The sequence below is a fragment of the Hyperolius riggenbachi genome, chromosome 11, assembly GCF_040937935.1.
Source record: "Hyperolius riggenbachi isolate aHypRig1 chromosome 11, aHypRig1.pri, whole genome shotgun sequence".
NCBI lineage: Eukaryota > Metazoa > Chordata > Amphibia > Anura > Hyperoliidae > Hyperolius > Hyperolius riggenbachi.
This window is the reverse complement of record NC_090656.1, coordinates 227273054-227285912: the sequence shown is the minus strand read 5'-3', so window position 1 is coordinate 227285912 and position 12859 is coordinate 227273054. Positions and strand designations below refer to the sequence as shown.

The 12859-nt window shown below is 47.4% G+C and overlaps 1 protein-coding gene across 1 annotated transcript in view; it reads left to right on the top strand.

Moving 5' to 3' along the window:
- The window catches only part of LOC137537962 (receptor-type tyrosine-protein phosphatase beta-like), a 557484-nt gene that overhangs the window by 495384 nt on the left and 49241 nt on the right, over positions 1–12859 (top strand). Inside the window, exons 29-31 of the mRNA XM_068259886.1 lie at positions 1795–2070; positions 3962–4243; positions 6843–6980. Coding sequence (XP_068115987.1) covers positions 1795–2070; positions 3962–4243; positions 6843–6980 — 696 coding nt within the window. The remainder of the gene's footprint in view (positions 1–1794; positions 2071–3961; positions 4244–6842; positions 6981–12859) is intronic.

Genomic DNA, 12859 nt, shown 5'->3' with positions numbered 1-12859 from the left:
TGGTCAGCACTACTGGTGCGTGGTCCGAAAGGGTCCATGCCCCAATATTCACATCTATTGTATCACGGAGCTGGTCCTGGGGAACCAAAAAACAATCCAACCTAGAAAACATATTGTGTGATTGTGAGTAATAAGTATAGTCTCTTGATCCCAAATTATAGAAACGCCAAACATCTATCAGCTTGTGGTATGTGATTATGTCAGCAAACCTATCCCTATCTCTTTTAGAGATGCCGCCCATTCCCCCGGTGCTGTCCAACCCAGGGTCCATCACCAGATTGAAGTTCCCTCCAATAATAATTATTCCCCTACTCTTTTGTTTTACTTGATCCAAAAATTCCTCTATAGCTTTAACCTGTCCCCTGTTCGGAGCATACATATTAGCCAGGGTTACTGGGACCTACCTAATCTTTCCCGTAACAATCAGGTATCTTGCTTCATTATCTTTATAGATATTATCCACCAAAAAGCCCAACTTCTTAATAAGGACAATAGAGACTCCACAAGTTTTCTTTAGCGGGTTCGCATTGTTTATCCAAGCTTCATATTTTTTGCTTGGGAAGTGGGGGATTTTCCCCTCTTTAAAGTGAGTCTCCTGCAGAAAACCAATGTCTATATTATTTCTAGTTAACTGGTATTATATTTTAAAAGGAAAAATCCATATCCTTCTCAGTTTAGGTTCCCTTTAAAGTGAACCTTAACCTAGTGAAAAAAAAGTTTTACTTACCTGGGGCTTCCACCAGTCGCCTGCAGATGTCCTCTTGAGCCCGTGCTGGAACAAACCGATCTTCAGGTCCCCTGCAGCCAGCCAGTTTCATTTTCAGCGAATAGTCAGTCACAGGGCCAGTGCGCCTTCGTGGCCCTGGCAACGTGTGTCCCTCGATCGTGCACCCTTTGCCGTGGCCATCCTGCTCATGGCAGGCATACTGCGCATGAGCAGGATGGCCACAGCGACTTGAGCGCGATTGAGGGACGCAAGTTCACTGACTCGGAGAGTAACCAGTTGCCAAAAATGAAACTGGCTGGCTGCAGGGGACTGAAGGATCGGTTTTTCCTGGCACGGGCAAAGGACGTCTGCAGGGAGCTAGTGGAAACCCCAGGTAAGTGAAACCTTTTTCTTGGTTAGGCCTCGTTCACATCATACGCTCTTGCGTGCGCATTTGGAAGCGCGTATGTCGTGCTGACATGCAAGAACAGCAGAAGGGTGTAGGCAGCCCTTCTGCCATTCACATCTACTGCTCTGCGCAGCAGTATGATGCGCTATGAAGCGCTTTCGTTTTGCTGCCTGCATTTTGCCCATAAGCACAGAGCTGACCCATCACTGTCAATGCATGGGATCAGCAGCGCAGCAAGTAGCAGCGCAGATTGTGCGCGATCGTATGCGTTGTGCTGTGATCGCACGGCCATCTGCGCTGAGGAGATGTGAACGAGGCCTTAAGGTTCACTTTAAGTGTCCCTCAGAGTGGCTTACTATCTCATCCCTACCGTAGTCATATATCTATGTATGTATCATGAAGTGTATGTATCATAGTCTAGCGCCAATTAACATATCTGTATGTTTTTGGAATGGCCAGGGGAAAGCACACATACAACCCCTGTGAAAATAGTACCCTGGTTGGGATTCGAACCAGGGACCCAGCACTGCAAGGCGAAAGTGCTATCCACTATGCTACCGTGTTGCCATGTACATCCATTCTCAGCCAAAGTCATTACCCGGACACCTCACTTGATAAGCACAATCACCTCTGATAACTTCATCCAATGTAAGAAATGTTTTCTCTCTTATATTCACAGAGCCGATGCTGGTGACGTCATTAACCAGCAGCCAGGTGACAGTGAGCTCCGTGCCTCTAAGCTGGGCTAAACCAGCTGAATATCAGGCCACCTACACTTACAGAGTCCAGACAAACAACACAACGACATCGGAACATATTAATGACACAATAGTGACCACTGAATCTGCCACGATAAGCGGACTGACCCCGGGGAGGACTTATCTGTTCAGCGTCTACACGAGAGCTGCGGATACCACCACTGAGTCCAGCCCTGTAACACTGAAGGTCTGCACAGGTGAGCCTGCTGCACGCTAGTCTCATATCTTCCTTCTGTATGCCTTCCACATTGTTCATTCTTATTCAGGGCCGGCCTTAAGTTTTGAAACAATCTGAGAGCGCAACTAGACTTTGGTTTAAGATCTTAAAGCACACTTGAACTGGCAGCAAAAGTGTGAAATTACCCATGCCAGCATGTGGAGTATAGTATCCTGACATCCACTGGGGGTCCTCTTTAATGGAGCTTCCTTCTGTCGTGCCACTTCGCCCTCTGTTTGATGAAGGATTGGTTCATGCTTTCTCCACTCCGCACTTCCTGTAATTTCACGCGCTCGTCTGGCTATTCACAGCTGCCAGCCCGCCACTGACTGAAGCACTCTGGACATGCATCCTAGAAGTTCTGCTCAAGTGCGAGCAGCCTTTCTGAAGCAGGCATGCCCACACAATGTAACTGTTGTGCTTAGCCAGGTGAGAGAGTGAAATTACAGGGATCATGGAGTGGACAGAGCATGTGCTGCTCCTTTGTTTTCTGTATGACTGCCTCAAACCACAAAGGGGGGGGGGGGGGGGGTGGAGCAAAAGAGGGGAGCCCATCCACACTGGTAAGTATTAGGAAAATGTGCATTTAAACAGTTATGGAGTCAGTACAGGTGTCCTGTAAAGCACACCTGTAACAAAAAAAGCCCCTATGGGGTACTTACCTTGGAAGGAAGAAGCCTCAGGATCCTAAAGTGGCTTCCCCCCTCCTCTGTAACCTCAGGAATCCATTGCTGGCTCCCCCAAAATTCCCAGACAAGTGGCGACAAGTACTGCGCAGGTGTAGCTGCTTGCGACAATATTTACCTTCAGGGCTTCAGTGCAGACGCAACAGCACCTGCACTAGCGGCTCTCCACTCGGGCTCTGGCGGAAATAGCAGAGCCTGATCGGGTCCCCTCTACTGCCCAGGCGCAAGTTGCCTGTGTGGTAGAGCGGACCCTATTGGGCTCTGCTACTTCTGCTGAGCAGGGAGCCGCTACTGCGCCCGCACTGGATCGCAGTAGGTAAATATTTACGTTGCCAATGCGTGGGGGCTTCCAGCGCTGGATTGCCGGGACAGAGGAGTGTGGCGGAAGCCTCATTAGGATCCAGAGGTAAATACCCCCAGGGGCTGTTTGTTTCATTACAGATTTCTCAATAACGCTGACAGCATTTTGTGATCGCCAGCATCAATCATTTCTTTTGAATTGTTAACCAATATGAATGTCTTTTTCTTAGTAGTTGATTTGTCTCTTTTTTTTTTCATCTATAGAGGCACGTCTCATGGTGGCTATTACCGTATTTTTCAGACCATAAGACACACCCAGGTTTAGATGACAAAAAACGGGGAAAAATATATATACTAAACCTGGTGCATCCATGGTGAAGGGGCATCTTGTGGATTATGCCCCCTTTGTACCTCATGCCCCCTTGTTCCTCTTGTGTCCTCCTCTGTCCCCCTTCTGTCCTCCTGTGTCCCCCATGTGTCCGCCTCAGTCCTCCTTATGTCCTCCTTTATGCCCCTTTGTGTCCCCCTTGTGTCCTCCTCTATGCCCCTTGGTGTCCCCATGTGTCCTTCGTTTGTCCCCCTGTGTCCTCCTCTGCATGGGCGTAATACAGGGAGTCCTCGACATTGCGGCAGATTGGAGGTTCATATTGATAGGTGTTCACAAGTCAAGAACGACCTGCATTTGGATGATAAGATGCAGTGACTTTTTTCCCCCACTTTTGGGGGAGAAAAAGGGAGTCTTATAGTCCAAAAAATACAGTATATTATAGTAATGTTTTTTTTTATTGGCTCATAAATAGAGGTAATACTATGCCATTGTACTATTGTTTCATTGTGTTGTAGTACTGGCTTATTAAAGGCTTTCTTCTTTATCTTATTTTTCAGTTCCAGCCTCCGTGTCTGACTTTGTCAAACTATCCAGTGATTCACAGAGTTGTCTCCTGAGCTGGAAGTGTCCAGATGGGGACTTTGCTTCCTTCACTTTTGGCGTAGTCGGCAGCTCATCAGCTCCGCAGCCAGTCATCCGATCTTCCTGCTCTAACGGCATGCAGCAGTATAATCTGACAGGCTTGCACCCCAATGTAAATTACACCATCAGCATTACAACTGGGTCATGTGACCGATCCAGTGTGGCCATGTCTGACACATGTCGGACTGCTATATCAGGTAAAAAAACAAATACTGCTTTCATCCTGTCCTGTGATGCCCTGTTCTCTTGTACTACCTATACTAGTGACAGAGTCTATATGGAGTGACAGAGTCCATATATACTAGATGATGGCCCAGCGTTGCCCGGGTATGTATTTGGCTGGTGTTGGCTCCGCCAACTTTTTCTAACCCTAACACACAATTACTCAATTACTCAAAGACCTAGTTTGTGAGCTTTGCGGTCTTTGGCATCAATAATTTGCATTGAAATTAAACAAATCTGATTGACTGTGGCTCCACCACCTTTTCTGAATTTGAATGGCTTGTGCCATTAACAGTGCAAGAATGGCAGCAATTACAGTAAATATTCCCCTTGAAAAGCAATAGGTCAATTTTGATTGGCTTTTGTAGGCTCCACCCACTTTTCTGAATATTAATCCCAGTCACCCAGTGACCAACTGTGCAAAGTTTGAGAACCCTGCCATTAACACTGTAGGAATGGCTGCAGTTTATATTTTCCCAGTGAAATTTATATTTGTCTCCACCCATTGATGACCCGGCATTGCCCAGGTCAATTACTCAATGACCAAGTTTGGGAGCTTTGCGGACTTTGGCATCAATAATTGGCATTGAAATGGAGCAAATCGGATTGGCTGTTTGTGGCTCTATCCCCCTTTTCTGAATTTTAAACCCCAGTCACCCAATGACCAACTGTACCAGGTTTGAGGCTTGTGCCATTAACAATGCAAGAATGGCAGCAATTAAATATTCCCCTTGAAAATCAATAGGTGAATTTTGATTGGCTTTTCTGAATATTAATCCCATTCAGCCATTGTTGCGTGATTGAGTAACAAACATCGAAATATTCAAACTTTCGCATTTATATTATTAGTAAGATATATTTATACTTAAATAAATTGGTCTATTATCAAGATGTATGTAAACACTTGAACCTTTTTTTGGAGAGTGGGAAAAGTGGGAGCAGCACTCAAGTTTTGGATGAAAAAAGTTGTTACGTGTCAGGCCTAACTGAACAACCAGAAACGACGACAATGGGCCATATTCTATTGATGAACTCGCCAGTGCTAAGCACTGGCGAGTTCTTAACTTAGGCGATGGGAGCATCGCCTAATCTTATAAAACTTTAGACCCCCCCAGGTGGAAAAGAACTCGCTTGGGCGATATAATCGCCCAGCGAGTTCTTAACACGTTATCCAAATACCCTTATCATGCCTCCGGGAAGCGATACTTCCCGGCAGACATGAGCGTTAGCTTAGACCTGCAAAAAGCAGGTCTAAACTGGCTAACGCACGTCGCCGCCGCAGCATCTGGGGGTCTCCTTTAATAAGGAGACCCCCAGAGCTCCCCGTAGGGGGTCACCGCACACTGTAGAAGCCCCCCATGTAGCTGTACCGGCACCCCTGCATACATACCGCCGCAGATCACCCGACGCCTCTCGCCGCAAAATCTGTCGTGTAATTACAGTGTATCTGACACTGTAATTACTGTGCGCATAGGAGGAGCCCAGGCAAAGCATCTTTAAATCTGCAGCCCCATTGGTCCGCTGTGTGAGCCATTTTATTGGTTCAGAAAGCGGACCAATGGGGAGCCCAGGCTGCAGATTCAAGGATGCTTTGCCCGGGCTACTTCTATGCGCACAGTAATTACAGTGTCAGATACACTGTAATTACATGACGGATTTTGCGGCGAGAGGCGTCGGGTGATCTGCAGCGGTATGTATCCAGGGGTGCCGGTGCAGCTACATGGGGGGCTTCTACAGTGTGCGGTGACCTGACGGGGAGCTCTGGGGGTCTCCTTATTAAAGGAGACCCCCAGATGCTGCGGTGGAAGATGTCGGCGATGTTCGGCGGCCGAGTGCGCATGTGTGGGGAGTGAGGCTGTGGTGCTGATGGACAGCACCACAGCGTAAACCTCACTCCCCATCGCCCGGTAATAGGGAGCATCGCTCAGGCTTTCACCTGAGTAATGCTCCTTAATGGTCGGCCATCGCGCGAAAGATATGGGCAATAGGATTTGCCGGTAAGCCTCGCGCGATGGCAAGGTGATAAGTAGCTCGCATCTGCAAGCTACTTATCACCTTGAATAGGATATGGCCCCAGATCATTAATTCCACCACTCACTTGTTTTTCTTACAAATTACAGTAGTCATAATATAAATTATATATTAAGCCTTCATATTGCTTCTACACAGAGGACTATTGAGTAAAAACATAATGAAAATTATTTTCACAGAATGGTCTGTTATGAGTATTTATTGTACAAAATGCTGACAAAAAAAATAAAGATTAAGATTAAAACAAACAAAATAAAAAAACAATAAGTAAAAATATCATTAAAATGTTCCTGTAATAAATTGAAATTTTCATGGTGACTTTCTCCTGGAAACTTTCAAGGATTGTGGCCATAAAAATGCCAACTTTTTACAGAAAAATGTTAATCATATTTTTTAATTCTGGGTGTATGTGTAGGTGGGGTATTGTGTGTGTGTTTAGGGGGGGTTGTTGTGGGGAGGGGGTGTGTGTGCGTGTGTGATGGTCAGATGTGTGTTTGCGTATAGAGGCACAATTAACTCTGATTTATTTGAATTTTTTTTTAGCACCAGTTTCTCCAACAGTGACTCCGCCCACTGTGAGCCCTCCGAAATACAATCAGATTCCCTACACGTTTTACGAGTTTGATTCTACGAATGGACCCATCGCTGCATATGCTATCATTGTGTCGTCCGACAGTAATGGTAAGGCAGAAGTCTTTATTGTCGGCTTGACTTTTAGGGTGATATTTTCGTGAAATATGTGTGATGCAAAACAACAAAAACAGATAAAAAAGGGAATTAACTGTGTCCAGACATCAATTTACTAAGCACTAAAAATGCTCAAAAAACAGACTAAAACCTTCTCGGTATATCTGGCCACACACTAGTTTTCTGTAAGTCAGGGGAATGGTTGAAACCTGGAGGTGTAACCACAGCAGTGATTAAATTAAATTGTTACAGCAGCAGGAGGAAGAATTGGTGCAGAAGAGTAGGCCATGGAACCTAGCAGTGAACCACAGCATGAATTAAATAAAATTATGACAGCAGCAAGAGGAGGAATTACTGGTGGAAGAGTAGGCTGTGGAACTTAGCGATGGGACCACAACAATAATGAAATTAAATTATAACAGCAAGAGAAAGAGGAAATGGTAGTAGCAGAATAGGCCGGGAACCTGGCTGTGGGACCATAGCATTTATAAAATAAAATTATGACAGCAGGAGAAATTGGTGGTGGCAGAATAGGCAGTGGAACCTGGTAGTGGAAGCACAACATTAATTAAATTATGAAAGCAGAAGCACTAACAGCATTTTCATTGTTTGTAAAGAATGTTGTTATATGGACTGTGTCGCCCCGAGCCCCCCCCCCCTCTCACACACACACACACACACACACACACACACACACACACACACACACACACACACACACACACACACTCCCTTAGAACCCCAGACATAAAAATCTGACACCTCTGGCAGCAGAAAGTTCCAGGCAGTGCTTGTGAAGCCACAGCTGGGCCACAACACGGACAGCACAGTTTTGAAACTGGACACCCCCAATGGCAGATGGTTAGGAAATTTGTACTGACAGATCAGGCAGACAGACACCTGTGGCGGCAGCAGGTTCCAGGCAGCAGGCATGAAGCCGCAGCTGGGCCTTCGCCACAGTTCGGCAGCACAGTTTTGAAACTGGACGGACACCCCCGATGGCAGCAGGTTAGCATGCCTGTGCTGACAAATCATAGAGGCAGGCAGACAAGTGTGAAACCGTTTAAAAAGGGGGAAGTTTGGTGGACTTACTTCCTTCGTAGAGAAACAGACAGTAGGACGTTACTATAACAGTAACATTTATTAGATACTCCAAACGTGCAACACGTTTCGCAGGTCACAGTCTTGCTTCATCAGGCAATAAATTGGAGGATGCTAGCATTCTCTAATCTATTGCCTGATGAAGCAGGATTGTGACCTGTAAAACGTGTTGCACGTTTGTAGTATCTAATAAATGTTATTGTGAATTATAGTAACATCCTACTGTCTGTTTCTCTATGAAGGAAGTAAGTCCACCAAACTTCCCCCTTTTTAAACGGTTTTACCCTTACTGGTGCTTCTGTTTATCTACCTGCAATCAGTTTGTGAGTATAATCATTGTTTTTTATATTCACCCAACACGGATCTAAATACTACACTATATTAGGCTCTCGGTTCTTTTTTTTTAATTTTTTCGTCTTTTTTGTCTTTTATTTCAAGTGTAATTAGGGGTTCCAGTTCAGGCCTCTCACCAACATCAGGAGCCAAGAAATCACCTTCAATCCAAGCCTTGTTCATCTTCAGATAGGAAAGTTTCTCGAGTCAACATGCCACTGATAGGGATTCTCATTCCGATTCCGCAAAATGGAAATTTCTGCATTTCCAATCAGAAATCACATTACCGCATCAGAATGCAGAACGCGGAAATTAGTGTGCGGAATTCGTTGGAAATCCCGAAAATTTCCGCTGTACCAATAATCTATAATTTTAAGCCAATCAGAAGACTTGGGATGAATTAGCCAGAGGATGACGATTTGTAGTGCGATAAGTGGTAGCGGAAATTTCCGCCGAAATCCGCTGTACTAATAGTCGGTAATTTTAAGCCAATCAGAAGACTCGAGATGAATAAGTCAATCAGAGATTGAGGATTTGTAGTGCGGTAAGCAGTAGGTGGAATTCTCTGTAGTAAAACAGAAAACCGCGGAAATCCAAATGCTGTCGGAGTTGGAACATCGCTAAATACCGTCAGAATACAGCGGTAGTGGAAATCTGCATTGGCAGAATGCGGAAGTTCCGCGGAATCGAAAATGGGCAATTCCAACCATCCCTAGCCGCCGGCGGCACTGAAGATTCTCTCGGACAGCACACTGGGGGTAGGGGGGGCAGGAAAGGATTTCCAGGGCATACTGGGAAAGCTCCATGGGGTCCTCAATGCTGATGCTGTCATGTGTGCTGAGGGACATGTGGTCAGCCACCATGCGGGTCAGCCGGCGGTGACTGGAGGATTCAGTCAACTCCTGTCTGGTCAACTCAGACATATTACAATGCCCTTATTAGACCGAGCAGATCTCCAGGAAACTGCTGCTGCTGGCCGCAAGCACCTATTATCTAAGCTAACTTTGTCACAAACTAAGTCCCTTTCCTATCCCTGGACCTAGAGCCATCCTGAGGTTTCACAACGCCCTGAGCAAAACGGGATTTTGCTGCCCCCCTTGCCCAGATTTTGACGCCACACTAGGTCATTAAACAACACAGACAATTGACCGACAAATGCACACATTGGGGGATATTCATTAAATTGAAGTAAAATCGGCATGCACATGAAGAGCACAGCAATTTTACCATTACTTAGGCAAGCTGCGTAGTGCAGATTACACTACTAACATTCACATTACTTTGATAAAGCTAATATGTCACTGGCATAAGTAATGCTGTCTGGGCATGGCAATTTTACCACTATTTACTCAGAGGCTACTGAGGTTACTGGAGTGAGTAAGAGAGAGGGGGCTTGCTGATGTCCCAGGGAAAAGAGTAAGGTTACTGAGGATACTGGAGGTGAGTAAGAGAGAGGGGGCTTGTTGATGGCCCGGGGAACAGAGTAAGGTTACTGAGGATACTGGGGGTGGGTAAGAGTCAGGGGGCTTACTGGTGGCCATGGGAACAGAATAAGGGTACTGAGGAAACTGGAAGTGGGTAAGAAAGTGGAGGCTTACTGGTGGCCTGGGGAACAGAGTAAGGTTACTGAGGATACTGGGGGTGGGTAAGAGAGAGGGGGATTACTGGTGGCCATGGGAACAGAGTAAGGTTACCAAGGATACTTGAGGTAGGCAAGAGAGAGGGGGATTACTGGTGGCCTTGGGAACAGAGTAAGGTTACTGAGGATACTGGGGTGGGTAAGAGAGAGGGGATTACTGGTAGCCTTGGGAACAGAGAAAGGTTACTGAGGATACTGGGGTGGGTAAGAGAGAGGGGCTTGCTGGTGGCCTGGGGAGCAGAATAAGGTTACTGAGGATACTGGGGGTGAGTAAGAGAGAGGAGGCTTACCGGTGGCCTGGGGAACAGAGTAAGATTACTGATGATACTGGGGTGGGTAAGAGGGAGGGAGGCTTACTGGTGGCCTGGGGAACAGAGTAAGGTTACTGAGGATACTGGGGTGGGTAAGAGGGAGGGAGGCTTACTGGTGGCCTGGAGAACAGAGTAAAGTTACTGAGGATACTGGGGGTAGGTAAGAGAGAGGGGGCTTGCTGGTGGCCTGGGGAACAGAGTAAGGTTACTGAGGATACTGGGGTGGGTAAGAGAGAGGAGGCTTACTGGTGGCCTGGGGAACAGAGTAAGGTTACTGAGGATACTGGAGGTGGGTAAGAGAGAGGGGGCTTGCTGGTTTCCTGGGGAACAGAGTAAGGTTACTGAGGTTACTAGGGATGAGTAAGAGAGAGGGAGGCTTACTGGTGGACTAGGGAACAGTGTAAGGTTACTGAGGGAACTGGGGTGGGTAAGAGAAAGGGGGCTTACTGGTGGCCTGGGGAACAGAGTAAGGTTACTGAGGATACTGGGGTGGGTAAGAGAGAGGGAGGCTTACTGGTGACCTGGGGAACAGAGTAAGGTTATTGAGGATACTGGGGTGGGTAAGAGAGAGGGGGCTTGCTGGTGGCCTGGGGAACAGAGTAAGGTTACTGAGGATACTGAGGTGGGTAAGAGAGAGGGGGCTTACTGGTAGCCTGGGGAACAGAGTAAGGTTACTGAGGATACTGGGGTGGGTAAGAGAGAGAGGTTTACTGATGGCCTGGGGAACAGAGTATGGTTACTGAGGATACTGGGTGTGAGTAAGAGAGAGGGGCTTACTGGTGGCCTGGGGAACAGAGTAAGGTTACTGAGGATACTGGGTGTGAGTAAGAGAGAGAGGTTTACTGATGGCCTGGGGAACAGAGTAAGGTTACTGAGGATACTGGGTGTGAGTAAGAGAGAGGGGCTTGCTGGTGGCCTGGGGAACAGAGTAAGGTTACTGAGGATACTGAGGTGGGTAAGAGAGAGGGGGCTTGCTGGTGGCCTGGGGAACAGAGTAAGGTTACTGAGGATACTGGAGGTGGGTAAGAGAGAGGGGGCTTGCTGGTGGCCTGGGGAACAGAGTAAGGTTACTGAGGATACTGAGGTGGGTAAGAGAGAGGGGGCTTGCTGGTGGCCTGGGGAACAGAGTAAGGTTACTGAGGATACTGGGTGTGAGTAAGAGAGAGGGGCTTGCTGGTGGCCTGGGGAACAGAGTAAGGTTACTGAGGATACTGAGGTGGGTAAGAGAGAGGGGGCTTGCTGGTGGCCTGGGGAACAGAGTAAGGTTACTGAGGATACTGGGGTGGGTAAGAGAGAGGGGGCTTGCTGGTGGCCTGGGGAACAGAGTAAGGTTACTGAGGATACTGGGGTGGGTAAGAGAGAGGAGGCTTACTGGTGGCCTGGGGAACAGAGTAAGGTTACTGAGGATACTGGGGTGGGTAAGAGAGAGGGAGGATTACTAGTGGCCTGGGGAACAGAGTAAGGTTACTGAGGATACTGGGGTGGGTAAGAGAGAGGGGGTTTACTGGTGGCCTGGGGAATAGAGTAAGGTTACTGAGGATACTGGAGGTGGGTAAGAGAGAGGGGCTTACTGGTGGCCTGGGACACAGAGTAAGGTTACTGAGGATACTGGAGGTGGGTAAGAGGGAGGGAGGCTTACTGGTGGCCTGGAGAACAGAGTAAGGTTACTGAGGATACTGGGGGTAGGTAAGAGAGAGGGGCTTACTGGTGGCCTGGGGAACAGAGTAAGGTTACTGAGGATACTGGGGGTAGGTAAGAGAGAGGAGGCTTACTGGTTGCCTGGGGAACAGAGTAAGGTTACTGAGGATACTGTGGGTGGGTAAGAGAGAGGGGGCTTACTGGTGTCCTGGGGAACAGAGCAAGGTGCATTCCACAGCAGCGCTGTACTGGGCACAGCCATGTGACACGGCTGTCCCCCTGGGGCACTAGAGAGCGATCGGCTCTCAAAGGCTGAAGCCTATGACAGCTGATCGCTGTGATTGGCAGGCGGAGGATGGGCGGGAAGGAGAGGGAAAAAAATACGTTAATTTAATACAAATAAGATACAATAAATATTTGTAAAAAAAAAACAAAAAACTGGGGGGCGATCAGACCCCACCAACAGAGAGCTATGTTGGTGGGGAGAAAAGGGGGGGGGGGGATCACTTGTGTGCTGTGCTGTGCGACCCTGCAGCGAGGCCTTAAAACTGTAGTGGCCAATTTCACTAAATATGGCCTGCTCTTTAGGGGGGTTTAGCACTGTGGTCCTCAAGAGGTTAAAGCACATATGGGGGTTTTACAGTTGGCGGATTGGTGCCTTTGACTTCAATGTAAAATGCAAAATTTAGTCGCTAAGTGAAATCAACACGATTATCCATGAGAAATAACTTGAAGTTCTCGCCTACTCACCCACTACATGGCAGCTCCTCCCTCCCGTCCCTGCAGTGTGTTCGCTGGAATGTCCTTGTAAGCGTATATTATAACTACTTCCTCCTGTGATCCGAGATGTC